At 53.8% G+C, this 27,431-nt stretch overlaps 4 protein-coding genes across 4 annotated transcripts; 3 read left to right on the plus strand and 1 right to left on the minus strand.

The window, feature by feature from the left end:
- Nucleotides 1-3,745: 3,745 nt before the first annotated feature.
- On the plus strand, nt 3,746-4,921 carry BDP55DRAFT_751773 (uncharacterized protein; the record flags this gene model as incomplete). The annotated part of the gene is made up of 2 exons (XM_060580649.1): nt 3,746-4,331; nt 4,466-4,921. The coding sequence occupies exons 1-2, from the start codon at nt 4,083-4,085 to the stop codon at nt 4,919-4,921; spliced, it is 705 nt and encodes a 234-aa protein (XP_060426019.1). The 5' UTR covers nt 3,746-4,082.
- Nucleotides 4,922-13,055: 8,134 nt separating this feature from the next.
- Nucleotides 13,056-16,100, plus strand: BDP55DRAFT_559251 (IQ calmodulin-binding domain-containing family protein; the record flags this gene model as incomplete). The annotated part of the gene is made up of 1 exon (XM_060569885.1): nt 13,056-16,100. One exon carries the CDS (start codon nt 13,056-13,058, stop codon nt 16,098-16,100), a length of 3,045 nt encoding a protein of 1,014 aa, XP_060426020.1.
- Nucleotides 16,101-18,168: 2,068 nt separating this feature from the next.
- Nucleotides 18,169-21,028, plus strand: BDP55DRAFT_559181 (peptidase family M1; the record flags this gene model as incomplete). Its single annotated transcript, XM_060569873.1, has 3 exons — nt 18,169-18,272; nt 18,419-20,359; nt 20,410-21,028. The coding sequence occupies 3 exons, from the start codon at nt 18,169-18,171 to the stop codon at nt 21,026-21,028; spliced, it is 2,664 nt and encodes an 887-aa protein (XP_060426021.1).
- A 912-nt stretch (nt 21,029-21,940) lies between these two features.
- Nucleotides 21,941-27,191, minus strand: BDP55DRAFT_731711 (uncharacterized protein; the record flags this gene model as incomplete). Its single annotated transcript, XM_060579842.1, has 5 exons — nt 21,941-22,882; nt 22,946-23,570; nt 23,625-24,590; nt 24,639-26,761; nt 26,835-27,191. The coding sequence occupies 5 exons, from the start codon at nt 27,189-27,191 to the stop codon at nt 21,941-21,943; spliced, it is 5,013 nt and encodes a 1,670-aa protein (XP_060426022.1).
- Between the last annotated feature and the right edge of the window lie 240 nt (nt 27,192-27,431).

Genomic DNA, 27,431 nt, shown 5'->3' on the forward strand with positions numbered 1-27,431 from the left:
GGGTCTTTTAGAGAGAAAAGAAGGTTGCGGGGGGGGGGGGTTCTGACGTGACGGCACAAGTGGCGATCTGAACCCGGTATGGACCTGGGGGTGTGATTGCTTGGCCCTTTGCTTGGTTGAGTTGTGACTTTCTGAGCGGTGCCCTAGGCGAAGGATGAGAGAGAAAAGGTAAGGTAGGCAGAGAGGGATTACACCTGATGGACAGTACTCTGACTCTGACTCTTGACTCTGACCCTGAACCTACACTCAAGTCTCAACTGCGTAGAAGACAGGACGGTGTGGTCAAGAATGCACTGGGCTGAGCTGACGAAGGCCGGACAGGGTGGTGGCGTTCGGCGTCCCGAGAACCAGTAGGTAGAGAGAGCGTGAGAGGATTGCGACAGTGTGACTGAGATGTGTACTCCTGTACAGAGTATGGATACTCTGGACCCGTGTCCGTAGCTTGGGAAATAATAGAACGAAGACGCCTCGGGTTGAGCGCAGCGCAATAGAAGTCAAGCAGCGGGACGACACGCCAGCGGGAGACGATGTGGGTGAACCAAGCCAAGCAAGGTCCAAGAAAACAGGCACTGAGCAGCTGGACAGATGGGCTAGTGGGGGAGACGTAAATCAAAGGCGCGCACGAAAAGGAAAAAAGGAGGACCACCTGCTAGGTCTGGGGGGTGTGTTGAAAGACAAGGCGAGCACTGGAGCATAGGTACACTACTACTTCGTACACTATGGAGTATGTATGTACGGATAGCAACTTGGGAAGCGGAAGGGGTGAAGACGGGAAAGAGAAAAAAAAAAAAGGGTCCAGGTCCTGGGAGAAAGAGAGAATGGGAATGGGAACGCGCACGAGAAAGAAGAATGGGGGGGCACCCCTGGCTTGTGGCAGGGAAGGGATACTTGGGTGTGGGAGCAAGAAACAGGTGTGGTGTGTGTATGTGTGTGTCGCGGCCGCTGTTCTCTCTTTCTCTCTGTCTCTTTTCTGGCGCGCTTCTCTTTTACTTTTCTTGGGGTTTATTTTGGACTTTGATGCTGGTTGGTTAAAGTTGATTTTGCTTGGGAGAGTTTGGATTTCAGCCAGCGGCGCCACATTCACATTCGAATCATCTTCTTCGTGGTGATAGACGATGGGATGGATGGTGGTCCGTCTGGGCAACGGCTTGGAAAAAACCACTATGGCTAGAGCTATGCAAGGCAAGGCAAAGGCAAGGCAAGGCAGTGTGTTTCTAACTTCTCAGCCCTCTCTCAGCAATTTGAACCGTTCAAAGCACATGTGCGGAACCGCATCTCTGAGAAGTTAGCGGCGGCACGGAGTATGGCAGGTACCATGTTGACGGCTGTCCCTGGGCCAAAACGGACGGACGGTGTAAGCACGATACGGGGATCCGTAGAGCCTTCAGCACCCGTGTATTTTGGAATTGTTTGGCCATGAACTCAGGGAAAGGGCAGCACGAGAGCATGGCGCGCAGTGGGGGAGAGAATGGACAAAAAAGAGGGTGTCATATCTGATGAGGTCGTGTGTCGTCCAGAATGGGAGGGATCGGCGCGTTGGGGCTAGCCCGGCGGAGTCGCTGACATCAGCCCTGTGTAAAGCAGTGCTCATCACGTGAGGATGCTGGTGTTCGTGTAGGACATGTACGGTGCGAGTCGATGCTGTTTTGGTATGTATGGGTGTGGCAGATATGCAGATAGAGTGCGTATGAGATTATTCAACACTGTACGAGACACCCAGTCAATTTCCACAGGGCTGATGTCCCGTCCACCGCGTCATAGAATGGGAGGCGCTCCTTTGACGGGGTCTCTTGGTCGTTTCTCATTGGACAAGCTCTCGGCTGTGCGTCCCCTCAGAGATGAGCTATGGCGCAAAAGGCAGCGAGCACAACCTTACCACATATAATTTGTTCTCTCTTCATAGCTAAGGTACCTTACGGAGTAGGTACTGCAGATGTACCGTTTGTTCCCGGCTTGTCTTTGAACCACCGCTCTGGATCCTACCACCACTAAAGTCTGGAGGAGACAAGGAAGCAGGGGGGCATGAAGAGAAGGTTTTATGCTGCAAGATCGCGAGACCACAAAAAGCAATGGATGAACAACACCCAGCACCAGGTCCGAAACACACGACAACAAGCGCAAGCGCCGGTCAACGGTCGACCATCTATCAAGAACCTGGCCAACCTTACTCCTCGCATTTTCTGCGAGCTGTCCGGTGACCAAGAGCCCAGTGGAGGACAAATCGACAGGGCAAGCCCCCATTAGCCGCAGCCGCGAACACGCACATATCGTCCAAAAGACAACGGTGTAAAGCTGGATATGCCATTCATTCCCAGGACATGCTCGTCCCTTGTTCGACGTTGGATGCAAGCTTTTTACAGTGCTTCTACAGCCACCGCAACAGGTGTTGCAACGAAGCGTCACAGTCGAGATACAACACAACCAATTAATTACCATGAAGAATACGGAGAGAGATAAATTCATCTCTTTCAGAGTGTCCAAGGTATCGATACCTTCCCTGTACCTTGCACCCTCCAACAGTTGCCCAGACTCGAGATCTTACTCTTTATTTGGGAAGTGGGGTCCGCATGGTGCAGACGTCATAAGGCCCATGTAGATGAGCAATCTAGCATCATCATCCCAAGTCTCGACGAGTCTGGACCCCTTTTCGACGCCGCCCAACAGCCAATCGCGCCTCTGCGCTCAATTCGTGTAGGAGCATTGGTCTTTCTCTCCAAGTACGTATCCGTACCTGCCCTTCTATCACCACGCAGTACAGCCACAGTACGAATACCTAGGTACGAATACCTGCAGCTATTTTCTCCCACTGTTGAACCGTTTTGGCCGCCATCAGTGTTCCAGCCTTTCGAATGACCATTTTATACAAACTGCTATACGAAGCCATCGAAATCTGCCTCGTTGCCTATTTTTCAACAGAGCTGTCTGGTTTCCTTCTATCAATGTCGTACCTGACAGAATTATCAGGCCATTCTGCCCAGGAGGCGAGGTTTGGCATGATGCCTCGCCAAATTGGCTTCTCTGTGAACCCCCCCCTGCTGACGGACTTACCTTCGGGAATGACGTAGGCCAGCATTACGAACGGTCAGGTACCCGTCGTCCATTTCAGCTGACATTTCGGCGTGGGGCCCCTTTCATCGGCGAACATTCGTAATACCACCATGGGCCTTTGAGGTTCAGGTAGCTACCGGTAGCTGCGTAACACAACAGAGTTTATCAGCTTTGCAACTTTGTCTGCCCAACTCGCTCAAACTCTGTTCATCGTCCCGAGGGCCTAGAACTATTCCATCAACTCTGTTCGACTCGTGTACCTGGCGATGATGCGTCGCCGACTGTTCAAACGGTTAAAACCTAACCTGCTGATTCCTGGTCAGTTTTCTTACGATGTCGTCAACAATTGCTCTGGGTTACTACAATGGAAGACTGTAAATGGAAGCAGGGCATCATGCCGGAAAGTCGCCGAAGACAACAGCGCAAGCTTTTGCATATCGACATGGTTCATAGAGCAACGCCCCTTTACCATATAGTACCTAGGTATTTCCCCTACAACCTGGGAAAGTCCTTAGGCGTCAACGGTCAACACCAAGAGTACCCCCTAGGTAACGATCAATTACCATCAGGCACACTTGAAACGGAGACGCGGCCATTTACACCACTAACAGTGAAATATCGATAAACATCTCCCTTCAGGTGAGCCGCCAATCCTGTTCCAACTTTCCAGGTTTGGCAGGCTGTCAGATGGCATGGTGGATGGGAGCTGCCTCTGGTTTTACTAAGACACTACTCCTTACCAATCCATATGTGAGGAATCCGGCAGGTGCTACGAGTACCTTCTCTTGAGTCTTACCAGAGGTAGCTTAAGGCGCCTTCCATTGGGAAACACGCGCACACGCAATGGAAGGCATGAATGTGTATACTCCATAAGGTACTTTCCACGTTGACAATAAACGGGGTCCCAAGGAAAGCACAAGTTCGGGTCGGATATATCCATGGCTGCCGCCCGTACCTACCTTCAGTACGGAGTAGCAGATGTGCCCGGCACGTGAGGTCTCGTCGGGGTACGTATCCGTAGTGAAATATTCGCGATGGAAGGTCCCAAGGGCCAAGGTCGCCAAATCAAAAGTGGGAGAAAGACAACAGCTGGAACGGAAACCTCCACCGTGGCACCGTTCGCCCGTCTCGTGCTTCAGCTCCGACTCAGCCCTCACCTTTTCGAGGGTTTTCCCATTTTGCATTTCCAAGTTTATGGCAAATTACTTCCACTCCCATCCGCCCCCTCCCCCAATGACCCTCTCCCCATCTTGTATCCGTATCTGCAAGGTGTTACGATTACGGTACGGAGTATTGTTGCTGTCTCGCCTGATATCCCATGTTCCCTTCCCGTGCCCGTACTTCTCCAAGTTTTCCATTCTTGGCCCTCCCCTTTCTTGCCCTCATGTCTCTTTTTTTCTTAACTGTATTCGTCCAGATGCCTGAGTACCTTGCCTGGGGCCACAATGCAGAAGAGGCGAGGGACCCGATGCCAATGGAATTGATCATGGGAAATTGCCCACCAATTCCATACTGGCATTCCTCATCTTTCGCATTTCTCCCGTCTTTTCCCCATCCATTCGTTCCTCCTCCTCCTCCTCCTCCTCCTCCTCCTCCTCCTCCTCCTCCTCCCCTTCACCCCGTGTCCTTCCGCTCTCCAACCCCCCCCCAGTCGCCCATCATTCCCATCCCGTCTGCCCGTCCCCCGTTCACCCGTTCCCCGACCATTGTCGGACTTCTGCCCGGGCATCCATTTTCGGCCGGTGGATTCCTTCCGCAAAGCGCAGTCGTAACCCTCCCCGTGCCCCCCCTCAAGCCGCAAGCCATTGGGTCTCACTCTGCATCCATCGCATCCATGGTTCCTCCCACTCTGTCCCACGCATTTTGGCATTGACATGCCGCCCTGTTTTTCCTCACCGACACGAACAATTGACCAGCTTTTATCAGGATTCAGCAGAGTACCAATCCCCACTCCATGTTAGCTTGCGCGCCCAGCGTCACAAGCGTCCCGCCCGCTGACCGGTCGAGTGCCATCGCTTCCTGCAACCTTCTGGGCAGTTGGCACTAGCTAGGACGGCACATTGAGGAAACAGGGGACACGCCTGTCACCCGGACACCCGCACCGGATGTAGCTCCGTCCCATCTTGCACAGCGCGCTTCCTTTCAGTCTTCTGTTACAACACCAACAGCAGCACCAGCAGCTACAAGCTCCCTAACCTGTTCATCCTCCATCGAAACAGAAACTCAGGGTCCTGGGGCTCCCACCGGGCGATAACGGCAGACGGCAGACGGCGCCCTCACCAAGTCATCACACCATCACCACCCGGTTATCTCATTCTCAACAACTCGATGGCAATTGGATGGTGAGCTAGCCCTGAGGGCAACGTGTGCCACCCTGCTTCTAGGTATGGCAGTCATTCCCTTGAACATACGAGGCTTTTCAGCTGCTCCGTCAGCCTACCAAGGACGTTCTATTCACCTTTGGCCCCATCACGGTCATAATCAATGACCTCTACATTTCTGGCCCAGTGGACCACCCGCCAGGTGCGAACTTGAAGCACCGCCTAATTACCTTACTCGCAAAGCTGCCCACCCCTCTGCTAGTCTTTGTTTGAACGGAGCAATCCAGCCGCGACTGCTCGAGTCGTAAGATGCTAGGGATCTGGGATGGTGCCAATGTTGCCGAGTCGCCTCGGTCCTTTGCTGCGCGGTCACTCGACGCCTGCGCATCAGTGACGGCTCTTCTCATTTGCTGGGTACAGGCTACGCTATCTCTGAGGCTGCATAGCGCCTGGCTAAAGCAACTCTGTGCCATCTGCAGGGTTCTCAGTTCGCAGACCCCAACGGCTCATCGAGTAGCCAACCGGTAGTGAATCACGGAAACAGTAGCACTAACGACTCGCAGACGAGCAGAATCAACGACGCAGACAGAAGCCAAACGGCACTTTTCAACTCGAGACAAGCGCGTGTGTCCACTCACACGCCTTTTCGCCTTTCTACTGGCATGAAACAATAAAGCACTGATGCCTGTTGTCAAATGGACGACTGCTGTTCGTCCGCTTGGAGCCTTCAAACGCTTGTACTTCCAAGCCAGGCCAGGGCAGTGGTTCTGCAGCGGGCAACGGCTCCCACAGATTCTCTCAGACAACTATGGACCCTGATTTCTCTCACCTCCATAGTCCATTCGCACTGCGACTACGGAAACCTACCCGTGATCCGTCCAAATGGTCTTATTATTTCGTCATGCAGCCGGCGCCGTCAACCTTGAGCCCTGAGAACCCCCCCCTTTTCTTCAGCGCAATTTTTGTACCACCACTAAGGTTTCCATCTGCTCGGTGCGGGACCCGTAATCGAAACGTCATCACTTTGAGCACCGCCGCGGGCCTTTGAGGGCTGAATCTCGACATAAAAAAATCGGGTTTGAACTTGCGAGTCTTGGCAGCCTTCGTCCGTCCGTAGGAGAAGCGTCATATACCTAATACCTCTTGGACGGAAAGGCGGGCATTCGTTCAAGTCCACAGGTTTGTCTTTGTCTCGAACAAGACCGACCTCGCGCCGTCAAGTTTGGGCTGCATGGCTGCTCATGCCGCCGCGCCACGTTTCGCTATCCCTGCTATGCCTAGCGTACGGCTGCTTCTCATCCGCTGGTTCAACGCGCAACGCAAAAGTTGTCGATCTGGTTTCTCACTGAACAGAAGCGATCAACCTTCGCAATCCGACCGCAAGTTCGGGCCCTGAATCAAATCGGAAAATGGGCGAGTCGCCCGGCAGCGCAACCGGCCGTAGTAGCCAACGCGGACTGGACCCCTTCTTCTCCTCTCCCCCGCACCGGTCGTCTCACCAGGACGACTATCATAACCCTCTCGGGCCTCGAGAGAGACTGAGAGAGTCACGGGCACTGGCGCGGGATTAGGTACAGGATTTCTCCACTCACATCTCTCCAGGGAAAACCGTTCCATATCACACACCGAAACTTGCAACGCTGGCGTCTATTGCGATCTAGAACACTTCTACGTATCCACCTTCTCCACCGGTAACACCTTCGCAGCAAGGCCCTGGGGCCCTCTTACTTTTTCTGCCCGCTAATCTTAGACCTTGTCGAGACGCCATACAAGGCCGCTTGTCTCCGGGATCACTACGCTGTCCCTCCTCAGTGGTTGTGTCCGTTCAACGTTGTCCATCACTTTTGCTCCGGTCCGAGCCTGAGCCTGGGGGGACAGTCCGTCAGCCGGGTGCTGTCGTCCTACCGGGATAGCGGAAGTCCTCCCGTGAGACTCGAACCGAGTCAATCAAGTGTCTCGCTGCATGTTTTGCCCTCATATTTTGCTTTCTTGTCTTGTCTTGGATCAAGCGATCTTGGGCTCTATTCTCTGTTGGAATTCCTATGTCAGAGAAAGATCAGTTGGTATTTTGGTATTGGCTGATGCCCTGTTCTAGGGGTCCGTCTATTGCAGGTGAAGACTGTGGGTCCATCGCATCTTTGGAAGCCTCACTCGAAATCGACTTGGATTTCCGTGGTAGAACTACTCCATAGACAACAGAAGCACCACGGGAACGTCCCTGTCACAACAAACTACCAAATTCGCGACCGATGACATTTAGTACCATTCCTCACCAGTCGAGTCACTAATCTCCCTTCAGCCTCGTTTTCAAACGGTTCCCCAGTTCACTTTCAGGCTTCGCTCCATTGGAAAGCTGGCTAGCAGAGTACCTTACCTATGGGTTACCGATGCAAGTCATCGCCGGGCGGTAGAAACCCACCAGGAAGTGGATGAGTGCTACGGCTACATCGGACGAGAACAGAACAGAAACAGGGGGGGCCTCTCTCTCCAAGGCGAATGTCGGGTTTGCTCATGACACTCTGAGAGTTTAGCGAAACCCGTTGAAGAAGGTAACAAAAAAATTCCCACACCACCCAGTGTCCTGAAAATAGCTACCATTTTCCCCGTGGTAGTAGGGACTATGGGGTACCGCCTGCCTATGATGTCAGAGGCCTTTTATTATGATTCTTTTTAGGGGACCTTGATGTGTTTAGATGAGGCATGGATTTTTTGTGTCTTTCATGTGATGTTTGGCTAGGCTATCAACTCGTTTGCTCCGCAGTGTGCGTGGGTACCGGTAGAAAGAAGCTTTTTTGATGGTACCAAACACATGGAACCTTTGAGACGTGGAGGTTGAGGTATCAAGGAAGGGGAGATGTCAGCCTGTTTTTGAAGAAGTTGTTTCGCTTTTTCCAACTTGTTGGTGTTGGGGTGTATGCCCAGAGGTGCCCGCTTACCGACTTCGCCGGTGTTCGCCGTATTTTCGCCACAGGACTTTTGCTCTGGTTTGTTTGAGAGGTTGATTGATATCCTGCTTCTCGAAGAGAATCTCGACTCAGGGGATCGGGACGTGGGGCGAAGGACGAAGGGCTTGCGTAGGTGAGACGTCGTGGGGGCCACCAGTGGTGATACAATGCCTGATTAGATGGGCATTGTAAATACACTTCCCAATACCATGACTGCGCTGGGTATGATAATGAAGCAGCCCTCGGTGTCATCCACAAGTGATATCTACGAGACTTGTTGTCGATGTTGCCATCGCGAATAGAGTGCCTGCTATAGTGAGGGGAAGGATTGTATTGTAGATGGGCTTGACCTTGGACTGGTGCCCAGGGGCTTACTTGGTTTTTGACATATCCTGAATGATGTTCTCTCGCCTCTGACGTCTTCTGGTGAGAGACCCTTTAGACTCTAGACATATTCGCCGATGTTTGGGTGTTGTGGTATGTCTTGGTGCTTCACGGGTAGACATATCAGCATCGTTGTCAGATTTCCAGATGCCCTTTCGTAGGCCAGCGACGTGATATAGGAGTCACGTACTCGTAGTAGCTCGTACGCCCTCTTACCTGCACTGGTAATTACATCAGGACGCTATCTAATGTATGCCAAGGTTGACTCTGGGATCGGAGTTGGAAAACACCAGTCAATCAATCAGGCATGTCTCTAGGTATGATACTACTCTCTAGACGTGTCGGAAGGTAGAATTCTCTATGTATAGAGCCGCAATAATGGCTTGGTTCCTATTCTCGAGTTCGTTCTTCTAGTTCTTTGTCTGTCTTGATACTTTCCCTGAGCGCGCATCGCCGTACTTCTACCTCTACCCAGACGAGAGGGGGCGGAGACGGAGGCGGCGGGAATTGCCATTGGCTCGTTAATTTGTCGAGAGCCCTGACTTCACTGCTACTTGTATCTGGAAGTTTCTCTACATCGCTGAGGTGCTTTGTCCTTTGAACAAGAGTAGAAGAAGAGGGGGCTGGGTATATACATAATAGTCTCAGGTTATGTCATTTCAGCCACCTTGGCTATGATATCTTCAGGATGGGCGGCAGCATGGTACTAGAGCTTTTCTAAGATTCAAGAAACACTATCAAAGCGATCATGTTTGTGATAGCATGGGGAGCCCAGCCAAACACGCTCATGAGGTTTTCGGATGACTGTTCATCGATAACGATGAAGCACTACAACGAGACCGAGACCTGGCAGATACGTTGATTATGGGCGTTTTGGAAGACGGAAGCCCATCATCTAACTCGTCACTCAGAGGCTCTCTGACGAGAGGTAATACAGTCATCGCACAGGCTATCATATCGTCGTTGTCATCGCCGGATGAAGGACACATGTGATCTGCCTTATATCGACGTCCTATTCTCGACGTCATTAGCTTTGTTGCAGTTTCTTTCGAGCCTCCTTTCTGCTGGGATAATAGGACCATGTCCGTTTGAGCTTATCCGGTACTACTCTATTCGATTTGAGCTTCGGCATTCGCCTTACAACCGTGTTGACACACTGAGCTCTACTTTTGACTACCTATTGAGAAGCATGCATGTCGTCGTTTGGCTTTTACGGATGTCCCGCTGAGGTTTCCCAGTCTACGGAAAAACTCAGATCGGACTGAATGTCAAAGAGAATTTGAGGTCTTTATGTTGTGCGTGAGTGCTCTGTGTCATTTGATAGACTTGCGAGTTATGCTTCGGACTTGTTGATGTAAGTTCGGTACCATTGCCAACTGCGTTCGTAGTCTGGCTAGAATAGAATGATGGTCGGAACGGGCGAATGACTTGGTCCTCATGGGGCGATAATAGAAGGAACACACCTATGTAGCCATTCAGCTGGAAACAAACGCAGAACAGGCTCTTGGAGTCCTGAAGGATTTCTTTTGAGGTCGTACGTGGTAAAGCTGCTTGATTCTTGCGGCACTTGGCAAATCTGAGCGCGCCTGTTGATTGGACTCCATCATGGACACATTCACGAGGCTGTAATGGGGTCATGTAGCCACCTCACATCTCTTCGCTCTATAATATAGGTAAGTCTTCGTTACCTGCAGGATGTCATTGTTGCCCCAAATCGATACCAATTTCCTTGAGTCTAGTCATTCTTCATCACCATATCGCCTAGATGAGATATGATTAAATGGTTTAGACCGACGTTGACCTCGGCGGAAATCATTAACTGCGGCAGACTCGTTACGGATGGAGAGGTTGAGTGTATTCAGATTATGTTCTCTGACCTCCCTGCAAGGTCGCAGATAGCTACAATGCACATCACTAGTAAACTTGGATACGTACCAGAGACTTATACCGGCCGCTTGAAGAGACTCGATAGACTTTATCTCATGGCTTGGGTGCTGGAGGGATTCGGCGCGGGCGTCGTCTCAAGCTGCCACCACTCGGTCTGGGCATGCCGGCGAGGTTTGGCGTTAATATCTGCAGGAATGGTTCTCCACCAATGATGGCAGCAGTCCTTGACCACGGAAGTGCCTCATAGACTCGCATCATGTCGATCCTAGAAGCGTATCGAATGACCTCATTATAGGGTAGCCATTCACCTGGGATCCGAGTTCATCATAAGTTCATGGGAGAAAATGTGTTCTAACCCTTTTTCGACAAGTTAAGCTATTGTAATGACTTGGCATCTTCGGGACATATGAGCTTGGGAGGAGGCTCGTGATTCAATGTTCTGAAGAACGTGGATTCGAGAAGGTTGCCTGATGGTAGCCTGCTTTACTTATGTTGGCTGGATACAGCTTTCGAGCCAGTTAACCCGAGGCAGAGGCCGAGTATTTGGCCCTTGTCCTCAAAGTACTCTGGTAGTATGAGAATGCGGACCATGGAATCGATTTCCAGATACCTACCTCTGTCTGAGAGTTTACTGTATCCGAACTACCCATGGGGAACCAAAATATCCACGGGTAGCCAAAACTCATGAGTATCCAGACCAACCCATGAGTGTCCAGACCAACCCATGAGTACCCAGGTCTACACTCCTCGAACCTCGTCATACAATGTTAAAAAGGAAGCATACACAAGTCGGCATGATCAAGTTTCTACGATCTACGCCAGCCGTAATACAATAGAGCCGACGCGACGGAGGACCACATGGCTCGTACAGTGAAACGGCGTAGATGATCAGAAATCGTTCTCGAAGGTCGATCACCGACTAGCCGTGTTAGCGTGCAGTCCACCAGCAAGCCCCGAGAATTAGGCGCCGCATCGTGGTTTGGCCGAGTCACTAGGAGGGCCCAACCGCTGGAACACGAGTCGCAAGCTGATCTGGAAGGTACAAGCTACGAATACAACAGCGGAAGACCGGAAGGTGTTGGGGTGGCCGAGGGGAAACATTATTCGTGAATCGTAAGTAGGTCCGGGACGGCGCCACAACCGTTTGGAGTGTCCGTGGCGGCCGGTGGTGGATTGTCGGTGGTCCACGGGACCGGACATTTTCACGTGACTAGAGTCGCATCATGGGCATCTTGGCTGGATTATGACGCCAACGTCTTTCCTAATCCGGCATGGACCCGCGATCTTGCACCAGAATCCCTCGCTTGCCATGATACGGGACATGTACCGTTTCGACGGGGAACGGTAGCAGGGCAGACAAGATGAATCGTGAATGTACGGTACTCGGTCAGGTCAACAGACCAGCTCGGAAAGAATTATACGAAAGTACGTTATCCGGATTGCGTGTAAGAGAGAGTATCATCGGATCCGGGTCTTCCGTCTAGAGTTCGGATAAGTATCACCGTGGGGGGGCTGGAGGTGGTGGGACCTAAGCTGGAAAGAGTCCAAGGCACGCTAGCTTCGCTAAAGATGGAAGGACGCTAGTGCGTATCGGTAGATAGCGCACTGTTTGTCATACTTGCAGATCCTGTGCAATTGCGCCAAATGGCCCCAATGCTCGGTCAGCAGGGCAGGAGGAGGATGACAGACGGTGAATTGCACAGTAGCACGTAGTGGCATGGGAAACTGGAAGCTTCCGTCATTCCATTCCCGGCAAGTCGGTCCACACTTCAGTACGGAGTACCTGGGTACTACACACACACAAACACACAAGCCCAGCCATCCATTCGCATTTGTTACACCACCCGGCACGCACCAAGCACCACCACCACCACCACCAACGCCAGCACTCCCGCAGCCCAGCGGCCAGCCATGATTTCCTCAGGCTTTCCTTGACTTCCACCCCCCCAAAGTTGCAATGCGAACCTCTTGACTTTTCAACTTCACATCCTCTGCACCGCTTCGTCCCTCACCCGGCAGACGCCTTCTGCTACCTTTTTTTTTCGGTTCTGTCTTTATACCCTGTTGTACTTCGTTTCCCGGGACTAGAAAATTAAAGGACCAGCCCTCCCCTTGCAACACTATTTTGTTGTTGTTGTTTTCCCCCAAATCGACAGCCGAAATCCATTCGCTTGCCTGCCTACCTAGGAACCTTGGCTTGATCCAGGCTTCAGCCCGATCCACCTTGTTTGGGCGACACGACCAGTTCCCCCTCGACGACCGCGACTGCGACCACAACACGACACACAACCCCTGGTGACTCCTGTACCACGCAGAAACCTACTCCTTTTCGAGAGCCTTCGAACCAACTACATCACCACCACCTTTGCTGCCTTATCGCTCGCCCAACATCGTCTTCTATTGCATCTATTACTGCGAAACCACAATCGCTCGAACCCCCGAAACATCGAAGCCAGGCACGCCATCCAACATGCGTCGCCCCTCGGCAGACCTCACCGACCCTTCGCGCAATCTAGAGGAGTCGGTCAGCTCACCATCATCAGCCATGGAGGGAGCCGACGTCGACCTTTCCATGCCTCCGACCTCCGACGAGGAGATGGACGACGCTGACGGCCGCATCTTCACCCCGCCTCCGCACATCGCCGCCCGCTTCTACCGGCCCTCTCAGTCCCGTCGCAAGGACTCAGCAGCCTCTTCACGTCGCAACTCCATATCCTCTGCTCATTCCCGCTGTTCCTCGACCCAGACCTTCACCCGCCATGGAGACTCTGACCAGAGCAAGCACATTGCACAACACCTCCGGCGCACGTCCTTTCTCGAAGACCGAAAAGCACGCCTCGCCGACCGAGCTGCCCACGCCGAAAAGGTTCGTCTGAGAGCCGCCATGGCCAAGGCCAGCCACCGCGACACCACCCTATCCGAAGAACGAGCTATTGCTGCCCAACAAGCCCGGGAGCGCAACCTGGCCGAGATCGTGGCTTCCTGTGCCGAGGAGGTCAAGAGGGCCAAGGCCGTTGCAGAAACCATGAAGGGGAAGAGAGAACAGGAACTGGTGAAGCTCCGAATTCAGATGGAAGAACGCTTGGCCGAGGCTGAGCGTAGGAGGGAAGAGTTGAAGGGCCGTAATGCCACCAAGAGGGCGCGAGGTCAGAGTCTCATGTCGCGGAAGCCCACTGAGGCCTCTTCGCATACCTCTGAGGAGAAGGGTGCCCGGGTGTTGAGTGAGCCCGAAGCGGCTGAAAAATTGCAATGGTGGTGGAAGAGCCTCATGAGAAGAAAGGCCGTTGCCGAGTTCTCCGAGTTAGGCATCACCATTGACGGCGTGCGGGACACGTCCTTTGACCAAGTTCTTGAACTTTTGGCGCAAGAAAAGGTCCTCGTACAGACTGCCCGTATCCTTGGGATATGCGGTCTGCAGGAGGGTGAGACGGGGTCCGTTGAGGAGATGGCCGCCGTTCGCACATTTCTCAGCGCTTTCCTCATTCTGGGTCACCCCACGCAGGTTCTGAGTAACAAGGACGGCGCGGGGGAGAGGGAACAGGTTGGATTATCACAGCCTCAACCAATGCCCCGTAATGACCTTGCTAATCCACAGCTGCAGGACCTCGTGACGAAAGCCCGAGATCTCCTAATTTCTTTCGAGAATATCATGTCGCGCTTGACTGCAGCCAACAACTATACACCCCCACCGACCCTGCGTAGTGCACTGCCCGAGATTTATGCCACTTTCTATAACGCGTTCCTTGCATGGAAGTCTCGGGATTCAGAGTCTCTTGTCCAGTTGATGCTCTTGCAGTTTGTTGAGCTGGACATGATTTTGCAGACAGTCCAGGAAAGCACCGAGGACGCGGCCGCCGAGCAATACCGGGAGAGCATAAAGAGCAATCAAGTTCAGCTCATTGTGCGGATCAAGAAGCTCGCGGGTCAGGAAAAGGGCAAGAAGATGATTGGCGATGCCGTTCGCAAGGCACGGAAGGCGCGAGCCGCAAAGAAGCCCACTGGCGATATGAAGCCTCGCGTCGCCGAGAATGTGCCCGGAGAGGCTTCCGCTACTGCCGAGAGCCTTGTGTCGCCAGATTCGCAGACCCTGACGCCGCCGCCGACGCCGGCCAAGGGGCATAGCAAACCTCAACCCATCGAGATTAAGCCTGGGTTCGGCGGCCTGTTGCCCGATAACAGGATTGTCGTCCACGAGCTTGCCATCAACCGAGAATACCGCATCCCATCGAGCGAATACCGGGAACACCACACTGCCGTCCAGACACCCCTATTTGCGGGAATGAGAGCAAGCATGGAGGAGGACAACTTGGACGCCAGCTTTGCGTATTTTGTCGTGATGATGAGGTATCTCAAGGACAACTTGCAGCGGCTCGTCAAGCCTGGTGCCTACATGCACACAATGATAGGTGAGATACTGGACGTGGAGGTGGCCGAGCGCCAGTTTCAGATGGGAAGCTTCTCATATGAGAAGTTTTTCACTTCCATGGCATCCCTCATGCCCAAGCTGTGCGCACCATACCGCGATGACGAGGCCAAGGATCTTGTCGAGAACAAGCTCCAAAATGGGAGCTTGGTTGACCGCGTAGAAGCATTGACAGAATTTGTTGATTTGATGCTCTGCGACTTTGTCAATTACATGTTCTCCACTGCAGCTCCTCAGTTGATCGAGTCTGCACCGGATTATGAGAAGAAGAGATTCACTAGTGCACTAGAGAGCGGTGCACACGATTTGAGCGCGGCCGAGGCGGCGTGGCGTTCAGCACGCTCCAAGGTTCTGGTAGAGGCTCGCAAGAGAGACCCGGAGGGCATCAACCATCCCAAGAACCGGCCCACGGATGATAAGATCTACGCACAGCTTCTCGTCGACAGCTTCACGCAGCCAGCACCGATCGCCGTTGCTAAAGTACCCGAGATGCTGGGCTTGGACTATAAGCGGATGGTGCGATTATCCCTGGCCTCCCAGCGAATTGTCACTACCGGAGCCATCTTACTGCAGTGCAAGAACCTTCTCAAGCGGGACGTCCGCACGCCGTGGAAGACGGAGGCGACACGTATCACAGCGGTACTTGAGGCGGATCACGACAACGTGGAATCGACGGTGCAAGGCGTCATGGCGGCTCTCGAAGCTGGCCGGTCCATGCCGGCAGCGACCAAGATGCATTTGAGAGCTCTAGTGACCAAGGTCCTGAAGGCCAGCCAAGACTCGATGAAGAAGAGCATCGAGCCGACAGAGCCAGTGTTGCGGCTTCTGTTGGCCAGACTCAGGGGCCACATGAATGCCAGGTTGACCGCAGGATCAGCAAAGGAGAAGCTTAACGCGGCTACGACTGCGCATGAGAAACTGGCGGGTCTTGGCCTGGCGGAGTTCGCGGTGCAGGTCCGGGAGATGTTGGACGAGATATCCAAGGTGGGAGCCGTCGACAGAGCGGCCCACGGATCATGGTGGAACGAAGTGGCGGCCAAGGTTACGGCGGAAGGAGGGGCGCCCGGCACCAGCGCCAGCAGCCCGGCATAAGGGTGCGAGACGAAGGGCACGTGTGTATGCATGGTACGATATATACGAGTAGAGGAGGAGGCATTCTTGAGGACTTTTTTCTCTTGACGAAGTAATGATGTACTTGTTCGGGATCGAATGGGGGCAGGCGTTACGGTGTGGGATTGGCTGCTTTCGAGACCGTTTTTTCATGGCATGGTTTGGACGCATTGGGGTATCTTGTGAATTAGCGCGCTCAGTTTCGGGAGGGAACTTGTCTGAAGGCAAAGGGAGCAATATAGGTGAGGTAGGCATCGATCAAGTCTGACGATGTGTACACCAAGCGAACAGCGAACATTAGAGGATTTGGGATGCAATGGCAAGGGATAAGTTTACGCTATGAACATAACAGAAGGAAGAGCAACAGTGGTTCACGTTTAAGCCATAGAATTTTCCCATTCGTTCCCACTTGAGGTTGTGAGCTTGTTGTTATTACAGAGTGAACTTAGAAACATACCTACCTTAAATGGGGGCATTCCCATCCCGAGGTCATCTCGCTTGCCATCGGCGTAGAGTATTCCAGCTTTTTTTTTTTTCTTCAAGGGAACTTATGATTGAGCACAAGCCACCACAGCCTCGTACCAGTCAAGCAGCCCCGTTTTCTACCTAAACAGGCTAATTCCCGCGCCGAACCGTCCGAGTGGACGGGGCTGTTGAACTCCTGAGTCCTTGAAGTCTGTCGTACAGAAATTTACCTGTCAACGAAGTATTCCACCAGCGTGAAGAAAAGTGACGGTAGCGACGATGCACTGAGGCGATTGTCTTTGCGACCTTGCCTCCGACCTCATTCCCCCAGATCTACTCGTAGTCTCTATCATCTGCCCCCTTGGGCGGGAACCGATCAAGCAGGATGAACCCGATCGGGCAGCTGGCCAGACGGACGTTTGGTCCTGCGGCGCGCGGTCTGGTTCGCGGCTGTGTGTCTGTACCACTACCACTTTTTGTAACACCATCATCATCATCATCATCATCATCATCATCTTTTGGCTCATCGGCGCCGTCATCTTCTTTTTCTTCATCATCTTCGTCTTTGTACAATATTGGCTTCAGGCGCCACTTTTCGAATACGTCTGTCTTCAAGGCAGCTTCCACCACGTCCACGTCTAATGCTCTCTGGTCTACGGCTCCCAATGTTGGACGGATTGCTCGCGATGCCTTCGTTGCGAGGTGAGTCTTACTTACCTGCCTGGTTTCCCTTTGGTTTCATGGTTGCCTTTTCCTGTTGGATGATCTCTGTTGTTGGGCCTTTCGTTTTCCCGGAGACGCTCATTTCGGATAGCAAAGGTCTAGTAGACCTTGCCTCACTATCACTTTCCCTTACTCATTGGTAACTGCAACGATGAAAGAAACGGGACATTCCTGGGCCTGCCTGTACCGGAAGGTATTAGTGCCTGCGCGCACCCGTGAACCAAGTCGAGCGTAGCGGCGTCTGGCTGTGGTGGGCAGGCAACTCCACGCTTACCTACTCATTGAGTTGACAGCCCCCAGAACGCAGCGAGCTACCAGCTTGACCCATGCAGGGACCTTTTGTGTGCCCCTCGTTGCCCCTCACCTCGGAGCATCACCATTGATCCACCCCGGAACTCTCTCCTTCACCTTGGTCAAAACCCACAACCATACCACCACCACTACCTTCCACAGTACCCTACAGTCTACGAACACGCGCCAGTCGTCCCATTGCCGCTTGCCGCTTTGCCCATAATCCCAAGTAGGAAGGCACTCTCTTGTGGAGCTGGTACAGCTTTCTGATCGAATCCATTACACTACTCTTCTTTTTTTCTTCCGCCTCCCTACTACTTACTACCACCTTACTCTTCTTCCTCTTCTTCCGCTCTTCCAATCTCCTGTTGTTCCTTTGTCTCGCTACTCCTCTTTGTCGCTCGCCCATCTACCTTTACTGTAAGGTACCAAAACTGACATAAAGCTTGCCTCGCGGACAAATAGCCACCGCCGACCTTCCTCCTTCTTCCCCGCACCCTCCTCCCACCGCAACTACTGCTCGACCATCACCACCTCCGACAAGGCACTGTACGCCAGCAGAGTCGGCAACATGGCTGATCGCGAAGTTCTCCCCGAGTCGATTCGGCCCTCCCACTACGTCCTTTCCCTCCGCGACCTCAACTTCAAGGACTGGACTTACAAGGGAACCGTGACGTAAGAATATCATACCCCTACCCCTCACTCCGCCCGAGCTCCGAGCTTCAGCTTCAGCTTGAAGTCCAGCTTCAGCGCCAGCTTTAGCTCCAACACGCACACCAAAGACATGCCCGAGATGCTAATCTCTTGCTTGTGCCCCACAGCATCGACGCCGAGGTTATCAAGCCCACCAAGGAAATCGTCCTCAACGCTCTCGAGATCAAGCTGCTCAGCGCAAAGATCGCTGTCGGCCACACCAAGTCAACGCAATCATGGGACTCCACCAAGTTCAGCTACGGCGAGAAGCAGCAGCGTGCCACCATCACCTTTGACGAGGAGATCCCCCAAGCACAAAAGGCCGTCCTGACCATTGAGTTTGAGGGCATCATCAACAACGAGATGGCTGGCTTCTACCGCAGCAAGTACAAGCCCGTCGTTGAGCCCGCCAAGTCCGTACCCCGCGACGACGAGTGGCACTACATGTTCAGCACACAGTTCGAGTCTTGCGACGCCCGTCGGGCCTTCCCCTGCTTCGACGAGCCTAACCTCAAGGCCACCTTTGACTTTGAGATTGAGATCCCCGACGACCAGGTTGCCCTCAGCAACATGCCCGTTAAGGACACCAAGAAGACCAAGGAGGGCTGGCAGCTGGTTTCTTTTGAGACCAGCCCCAAGATGTCTACCTACCTCCTTGCCTGGGCTGTCGGTGACTTTGAGTACGTTGAGGAGTTCACCGAGCGTCGCTACAACGGCAAGCAGCTGCCCGTCCGTGTCTACACCACCCGTGGCCTGAAGGAGCAGGGCCGTTATGCTTTGTGGCACGCGCCCCGCATCATTGACTTCTTCTCCGATATCTTTGGCATTGAGTACCCCCTGCCCAAGGCCGACCTGTTGGCCGTGCACGAGTTCACCCACGGAGCCATGGAGAACTGGGGTCTCGTCACCTACCGTACTACCGCCGTGCTGTTCGACGAGAAGACGTCCGAGGCTAGATACCGCAACCGTGTTGCCTACGTTGTCGCTCACGAGCTGGCTCACCAGTGGTTCGGCAACCTGGTCACCATGGACTGGTGGGATGAGTTGTGGTTGAACGAGGGTTTCGCCACCTGGGTTGGATGGCACGCGACAGACTACCTCCACCCCGAGTGGCAGGTTTGGTCTCAGTTCGTCAATGAGGGTATGGAGATGGCTTTCAAGCTTGACGGCATCAGAGCCAGTCACGCCATCCACGTGCCCGTAAAGGACGCCCTGGACGTTAACCAGATTTTCGACCACATCAGCTACCTCAAGGGTTGCTCGGCCATTCGCATGCTGGCCAACCACCTCGGCGTCGAGACCTTCCTCAAGGGTGTCTCCAACTACCTCAAGGCCCACCAATACGGCAACGCCAAGACCAAGGCATTGTGGGATGCCCTCACTGAGGCCTCCGGCAAGGACGTGAACAAGCTCATGGGCCCCTGGATTTCCAAGATTGGTCACCCTGTTCTGACCGTCGCCGAGGAGCCCGGCCAGATCTCCGTCAAGCAGTCCCGTTTCCTGTCTACTGGTGACGTTAAGCCCGAAGATGACGAGACCACCTGGTGGATTCCTCTTGAGATTGAGGGCAAGGTCGGCACTAAGGGCGTCACTTCTCTGTCCCTCGAGAAGAAGGAGGACACGATTCGTGATATCGACACTGATTTCTACAAGCTCAACTCTGGTTCCTCCGGCTTCTACCGCGTCAACTACCCCCCTGAGCGTCTTCTGAAGCTCGGTCAACAGCTCGATCGCCTCACCACCGAGGACAAGATCGCCATTATTGGCTCCTCTGCCGACCTTGCCTTCTCTGGCTACGGCACCACCGCGGCTCTTCTGTCCTTTGTCCAAGGCTTCGCCAAGGAGGACAACTACTTGGTCTGGAGTCAGGTCCTTGACTCCATTGCCCTTGTCAAGTCCATCTTCAGTGATGACGAGACCATCAAAAAGGGTCTGGAGGCTTTCACACTAAAGCTTATCAACGACGTCGTGGCGAAGATGGGCTGGGAATTCCCCGAGGGCGAGAGCTACCTTGATGGACTCCTCCGCAAGAGAGTCCTCTTGACTGCCGGTGTCAACGGCCATGCTGGGTAAGTCTGATCCACCTTTGATGAGTCGGTATAAGTACTAACATTTGTAGTGTCACCGAGGAGGCCACCAAGCGCTTCAACGCCTGGGTCGAGTCACCCGAGTCCAACCCCCTGCACCCCGCTCTCCGCACGCCCGTCTTCCGCGTCGCCATCAAGAACGACACGGCCCGTGCCGTCGAGGCCTTGAAGAAGGAGTGGTACACCACCCCCGCCATTGACGGCAAGGAGATTTGCCTCTCCAACCTCGGCTTCGTCCGTGACGAGAACATTATCAAGAACAACCTTCTCCCCTTCCTCTTCAACAAGTCCCCGCCTGCCCCTGCTTCGGACTCCATCCCGTCCGCCGACATGCATTCCCTCGGCTCCGCTCTCGCCGGCAACTCAGTCGCCCGCCAGATCCAGTGGGACTACGTCAAGAACAACTGGGAGGCCTGCCTCGCCAAGCTTGGAAACCCCATTGTCGTCGACCGCTTCATCCAGGTCTCCCTGGGCAAGTTCACCGACTTTGAGTCCGTCAAGGACATCGAGGCCTTCTTCGCCGACAAGGACACGAGCGCCTTTGCCCGTACCCTTGAGACCGTCAAGGACAAGGTCCGTGGTCGCGCCGCGTATCGCGAGCGTGATGCTGCTAAGCTGAAGGAGTGGCTTGTCGCCAATAAGTATGCATGAATCGATGGGGGTGTGGTGACGGCAATTGGCGGATTACAGAAAGAGAATATTCCGGCCAAGTTGTAGTCAGCTAGCTACATAGTGGCTAACCTGTTTTTTTGTTGAAATGTGACCAAAAATCAATCATTACTTACGCTATGCAGTCTCTCGTCTTCAGTTTGTTTATTGTATGATATAAGAATGTGGCTCCAACTTGTGTCAAGGTGACAACCCTTTGGCCCTGTCTGCTGCCTCTAGGGGAGTTTAAAAAAAAAAAAAAAAGAGCAGTGTAACTAGTGCGCAAACGTCTCCTTTTGCCAGCCAATCGTTTCCATATTTAGCTCATTCTCAGTTCAAGAGAGCATGCCTGTCTCTTACCTTTGGAGGGGTTAAAACTGCAGTGAACCCGTGACTTCAATACAATTGACAACTAGATTGACCACGAGGGAACGTACCTCTCACCTTCGTCGTCTTCCACCCTTTTTCGTACAACACATAACACACAAAGGAAGTAAACTGCTGTGGGCAATATCGTACGTTGCATTATTTATACGTTCAAAACGCTAGGAAGCAGGACCGGGTAGGTCTGCTTGCCTCAGTCTTTTCTCGAAACCTAATGTACGCTTTGCAAAGAAACCTCAGAAACGAACAAAAAACATGAAGACCCATCCATCCATCATAAACCACTCCTCAAAGGTGAAACTTCCATGAGATGTTTGAACTAGCCCAACCAACACCCGTTCAAACGCCGAAACCCGCGCAATATCATGCACATCTTTTCTTTCCATACACATCCACCCTCGCCTTCTTATCATTTGGTCGTCTTCAGTCAAACTGCGGCTGTGTCGCCCCTGAAGAGATTTGGTTCCTGGTTTTCGAATCGTTCGCTAGTCAAACATGTATACGTGCTGTGCTAATCAGGTTGGTATCGCATCAGCCTTGGAAAGCAGCACGGCGGAGATTCTGCATCATCCTCTCCACGAGGGCTGTCGAGTCCGCGGGCACTTCGGGTAGAGGCAAATCGCCCTCGGGAGCTTGAGGGGGAGGTGGGTTCGGCGGCTGTGCTTGCATATGATGTTGTTGTTGCTGTTGTTGCGGCGGTGGTGGCGGCTGCTGATGTGGCTGCCGATGCTGCTGTTGATAATGCTGTTGGTATTGCTGCGGCGGAGGATGCTGGTGATACTGCTGGTGATGTTGAGGTTGCCACTGTCCTGGCGGTGGCGCCCAAGCTTGGGGCGGCTGCTGCTGCTGCTGCTGCTGCTGCGTCGGTCCCCAATTTGAACCATGATTCTGGTAGCCTGGCATGGCAGCTGTCTGCGGCGGCACTGGCGATGGCATCGACTGATGAGAAGGTGCTGTAGGCGTCGGCGGATTCATGCGCGGAGTGGTGGCAATCTGGGCCAAGATTTCTGCCGGGTTGAGATGCTCAGTCCGTGGTCGACTCGCTGGGGGAAACGGTTGAGTCGATGGCGTATTGTAAGCCTGGGATTGAGGTTGCATAGGCTGCCGAGGGAACGCCGTTGTCATTGATTGGTTCGTAAAGGGCATCCGAGAGTTTGAAGCTGGCACTGGCGTGTGCGGTACCGACACGGGAGCTTGAGCTACTGGAGGCGCCGTCGTCGTCGTTATGCCAGCTGATGTTGGCGCCGCTTGCGAAGAAGAAGTCGTTTGTGGTGAAGAGCCATTGACGGCTGCCATTGATGTAGCCTGGGTTGAACCCTTCTCCAGACCAGAAGCCGGGGATGGAGTCGTACTTTGTACAGAGGATCCGGTTGATTTTGGATTGGCCTTGGACGGAGTAGCAGCCGTAGGCATCTTGCCCATGGCCGCCAGGTACTTGGCCGGCAAGGGAACCGGAGTCTGCTTCTCGGGAATCTATCCTTGGGTTAGCTTGGAAATGTTCCGCCTTCAGAAATATCATATACTATGCGGGCATACCTTGTACTGCACCTTCGGCGCGGCAGGCTTTGCTGCAGGCTGGGGTTTCGTCTGGCTAGTTTGAGACTGGCTGACAGGGGGCTGTTGCGGAGTCTGCTGTGGAAGAGGCTGTTGCGAGGGCTGCTGTTGTGCTGGTTGAGGATGCTGAGGATGCTGCTGTTGCGGCTGGTTCGCCCAACCTCCGTACTGCGGCCGAATCGCCGGGTGCAGCGGCGCCAATTGTGGCTGCTGCGCATGCCAACCCTGATTTTGTCCTTGCTGGCTGGGTTGAGAGCTACTCGGTGCGGGGGATGGAGATATCGATGAATAAGACGGCGTCCTGGCGTGATTCTGAGGAATCTGCGGCGCTGGTGAGGAATAAGGAGCTGCTGTTTTAACACCATACATGCCAATAGAGCCCTGAGGCATCACATTCGTCAGTGTGTTGTGGTATGGGCCGCCGTAAGCAGGTCCCTGTGGACCAGCATTTGGAACGGGTGTCGGTGTGCCTCCCTGAACGGAGCCTTGTCGGTTCTTGAAAAAGGCTTCTGGAGATGTCCGCATGAGATGAGCTCGTAGGTTACCTTCATAGCCGTTGGTAAACCCTCCCCATGGAGCATAAGGAGTTCGATACGTTTTTGAGTCTCTATTGAGTGTGTAAGTATTGCTGAAGAACTTGCAGGGGTTGGAGAATTCTGACCTGTTGTGGTGAACCTGGAAGAACGCATATTTCATAACGACGGAAGGCGTTGGCGCGGCCGAGTATCTCCGATGGTTCTGTTGGGTTGAGCCTTGCGAAGTGCTGTGTGGCAAAGGAGGCCTGGGGCTCTGCGACGGCGTCGACCACGTTTGTGGCGCTGGTCGCGCGCCGAGTGCAGGTTGCGGCCCTGGGGTGCTGTAAGGGCTCGGCCGTTGCATCGTGTTCAGGGGTGGGTAGTAACCTTGCCCGGCTGGTGCGGGACGAGGCACGTATTGCTGATGTACATCAGGAGCAAACTTCTCTTGAACAAACTGGGTTCCGGGGATCGGGTATCGAGTGTCAGATCCGAAGTGGAGCTGCTGTCCTCCGGGAGTCGGGGGCGCAGAAGCCTTGGATGTGAACTTTTGAGTACTGAAAGATCCCGTACCAGCGTAATTGGTTTCGACAGGCTTTCTGGGCTTGTAGACGTACGGCTTCTCCGACTTTGGCCCATTCTGGATAGCAACCCCCGGCGTGAACATTGGCAATGGCGCTGGTTGCGGTGGAATGGCGGACACCCTGCGATGCGACGTGCTTGCGGAAACAGGCTTAGAAGGCTTGGGAATAGTATCAAGGAAGTTGCTTTTGGGATTGTGCAGCTGCTTGACGGGATCATCAGAGTACTGCGCCTTCGCTTCGGTCGATGTCTTGCCGAGATAGTGCCAGACTTGGCTGTCCTTCGACAGATCAACCTTGGTCTGGTTTGGATTAGAACAATCGTTGCATGGGTGGAACTCTGCCCATGTGTAGCCTTCAACAAAGGGAGCATCCTTCCGGGGAATCTCGTCAGCGGGGCGCTTCGCATTGAGTTGATCCTTGGCTTTCTGTGACGACGGCATCGGGATAGCCTTGGAAGAAGCCTTCGGGAGGTGGTAGTCAGATGGATCGGGCAGCAGAAGCCACTTCCACTCAACCTCGAGACGATCGCTAAAGCGTGTTAGACCTTTTTCTTTCAAGTGGCCAAAAGACACGTACCCATTAGGAATGATATCGAGGAGGACCATCTGCTCGTCGGCGCGATTCTCAACCACGACACCAGCAAAGATGTCGCCCTTGAAGTACTGCAACTGGCAGATATCGCCCTTGGTGAGTGCCGCCGCAGCCTCACGAATCCGCACATCGTCCTCCAAGGAGTCACCCGTGTGTTTCCTATCACGCTTGGTACGATGGAAGCGACAGCTGAACTCGAAAGCCTGCTCCTTGTACTCGGTTCCATCTTCGCCAAAGACTGGGACTTCGGCTTCTTCGACAAAGACACCCGCGGCAGCGGCGCATGTGGCGTGGTAGGCCCGGGCACACTTCTTCTGGGAGCACTGGAAGCAGGCACCCTTCTTGGAACGACAATAAAGACACTTAAGATCCAGACGTTCCTTGTTGATGTTGGCAACGTTCGCAATAACCTCTTTGCCGTCGACGGTATCGATATAAGTCTCGGGCAGGTATAGAGCGCACATCCGATGGGCCTTGCGGCCATCGTCTGTTGGCAAGACTTCCGCGCCAGGAATATCGCTGGGGCAAAGGCAGCACGTCGGTTCTGCGCGCGTCTTGACCTTGAGGCGGATTCGCTTGGTCTTTGCCTTGCCTTCTTTTTCTCCAACAGCGCGCTTTCGTTTACGAGCCGACTTAATGCCGTTGCTATCAGGAGGCGACGGGAGGCCAGTAGCATCGTCTTCGTCGTCCTCCTCTTCATCTTCGTCGTCTTCTTCGTCGGTTTCCTCGTACTCGGGAGTCGGCTCGCCCCGAAGTTTCCGTTCGATATCGTATACGTCTACCCATACACTGTCTTGCGCCTGTGCGCACTCGCAACGTTTGGCGATCTTGCCCATGGGAAGCCAAGAGTCGAGCGCAAAGTTGACAGCCTCGGCGCAGTTGTAGCCCAGGTTGTATCCCGAGTGGTATCCGTAGGGGTAGGTAACGACGAATTCGCCTGGGTACGAAACGCACTTGTTGACGGTGATATTGTAATGCTGCTTGAGGTGCGATGGGGAGATCAAGAATCCCTTGTGACGAAGAAACTGGTCGCAAGCCTTGGCATCCGTGGGCCAAATGTTCTTCATGGCAGCCTCGAAACGGCGGGCATCAGCTTGTGAAATGCTGTACCACTGTTTCGGAGCGCCAAAGTGGAGGTAGTTGATGCTGTAAAGATCGACGTCCTCCAAATGCCATGCAAAAGTGGCTTTCCACATGCCCAAGTAGAGGTAAGCCGTGTTCACCCCGGGAACCTTTGTTCCGAGAACATCCAGCAGGTTGGGAAGCTTGTTCAAGTTCCACGTTTCTGTCGACTCGTCGAAGAGAGTTCCCATGAGATCTGCGCCGTACAGCGGCGGGGCGTACGTGAGTGTTTTCCAGTATATCCTCTCGAGTTCCTCGCAACGCTCGGGGGTATAATCAGAGACATCCATCTGGTAATCAAAGTCCTCAAACGCCTTTTCGTCAATCATGGCGGAGCCTTCTCTCTTGCTGTACTTCCGACGGGCCGAGACAGTCTGGGTCTTTGGCTTTGCTTGCCTCGCGCCACCCATGCGACCCATTCTGCCAACGGTGGGTGGTTCGTCTTCGTCGACATCCATTCCGGGGTCTTCAACAGAATTGACGATTTGTTCTTTCTTAACCTTGACATCCGCATCCACAGCCGGTTTGGGAGAGACGGGCGTCATAGGTCGCATCTCTTCCTCCTGTTCTTCTTGGGCATCGTCCTCATCGTCCTGGTTCTTGCCCTTGGCCTTACCCCGGCGCGGTCGACCTCGGCCCCGCTTTCTAGACCCGGCCGGAGTTGATTTCGCTTCTGTACGAGGTTTGGGGGCGGATCGGGGTTTCGGCTTTTCGACGTTGGCTCGGCGCTCGCCTCGCCGCGCTGGGGGCTGATGCTCGCTCTGGTCGCAAAGTTGTCGCCACTGCGGTAGGTTATAGGATCTTTGATGAAGAATGTTGACTTGGCGATAGGTTCCATTCGATCCCATAATGTCTTGCTTAATTGGTTCTCTGACTCGAATTTGCTTCACCAGGTCGTCGAGCCTTGGGAGGTTTTCTTTCCATTCGGGGGGAGGGATGATCTTGACAATGCCAGACTTCATTCCATAATGATCGACCTTGGTCATCTACAGATACGGTCACGGTTAGCCATCGGAAAGACACGGGGAGAGGTCACGAGTGCAAGTGGCATGGGCATACGAATAGCTTGAAGTCCTTGAACTGATGCATCGTCGGCCTGAAGACAGGGACGGTCCCGGACCAGTGGTCGGGGAGGACTTCGCCAATGTCGTCCTCGGGCGGCGGCGGCGGCGGCGCCTCATCTTGAATTGTAGGGGCAGCAGATGGATCAACGGCATCGTCGTCGAGGTCGCTGAGCTCGGAGTCGCTGGGTTCCGACTTGGGCGCATTGTTGCTGTCGGGGGGCGAGTGGAGGAAGGCGGGCTTTGCACATTCAATCTGGCCAAGGGTAGGCTCCTCGTCGTGGTCACCAGTCGTGGATTGCGCCGGCACAGGTGCAGGCTCCGAGACTGGAGCGCTGACAGCGTCGGTCGACATCGTGGAAGGGACTACATGCGACCGTGCATGCGCTGGGAATTTTCTGCCTCGCACGTCGTCAAGATGGTTGTGTCGGGAGGGTGCGCAGGCTTGGGTTTGTTCAAGTCGCCGAAAATAAGAGGTGCAGACGTCTCGTTGAGTGCGGAGAACAGATTCGTTTGGTTATTCTGGCTATCAGATCCTGCGGGGGGTTGGCCACTGTATTCGTAGAGGGAGCGGGAGGACTGAGGAAACTGCGTC

This window comes from Colletotrichum godetiae (genome assembly GCF_030913485.1).
Source record: "Colletotrichum godetiae strain CBS 193.32 chromosome Unknown BDP55scaffold_41, whole genome shotgun sequence".
Classification (NCBI taxonomy): Eukaryota; Fungi; Ascomycota; class Sordariomycetes; order Glomerellales; family Glomerellaceae; genus Colletotrichum; species Colletotrichum godetiae.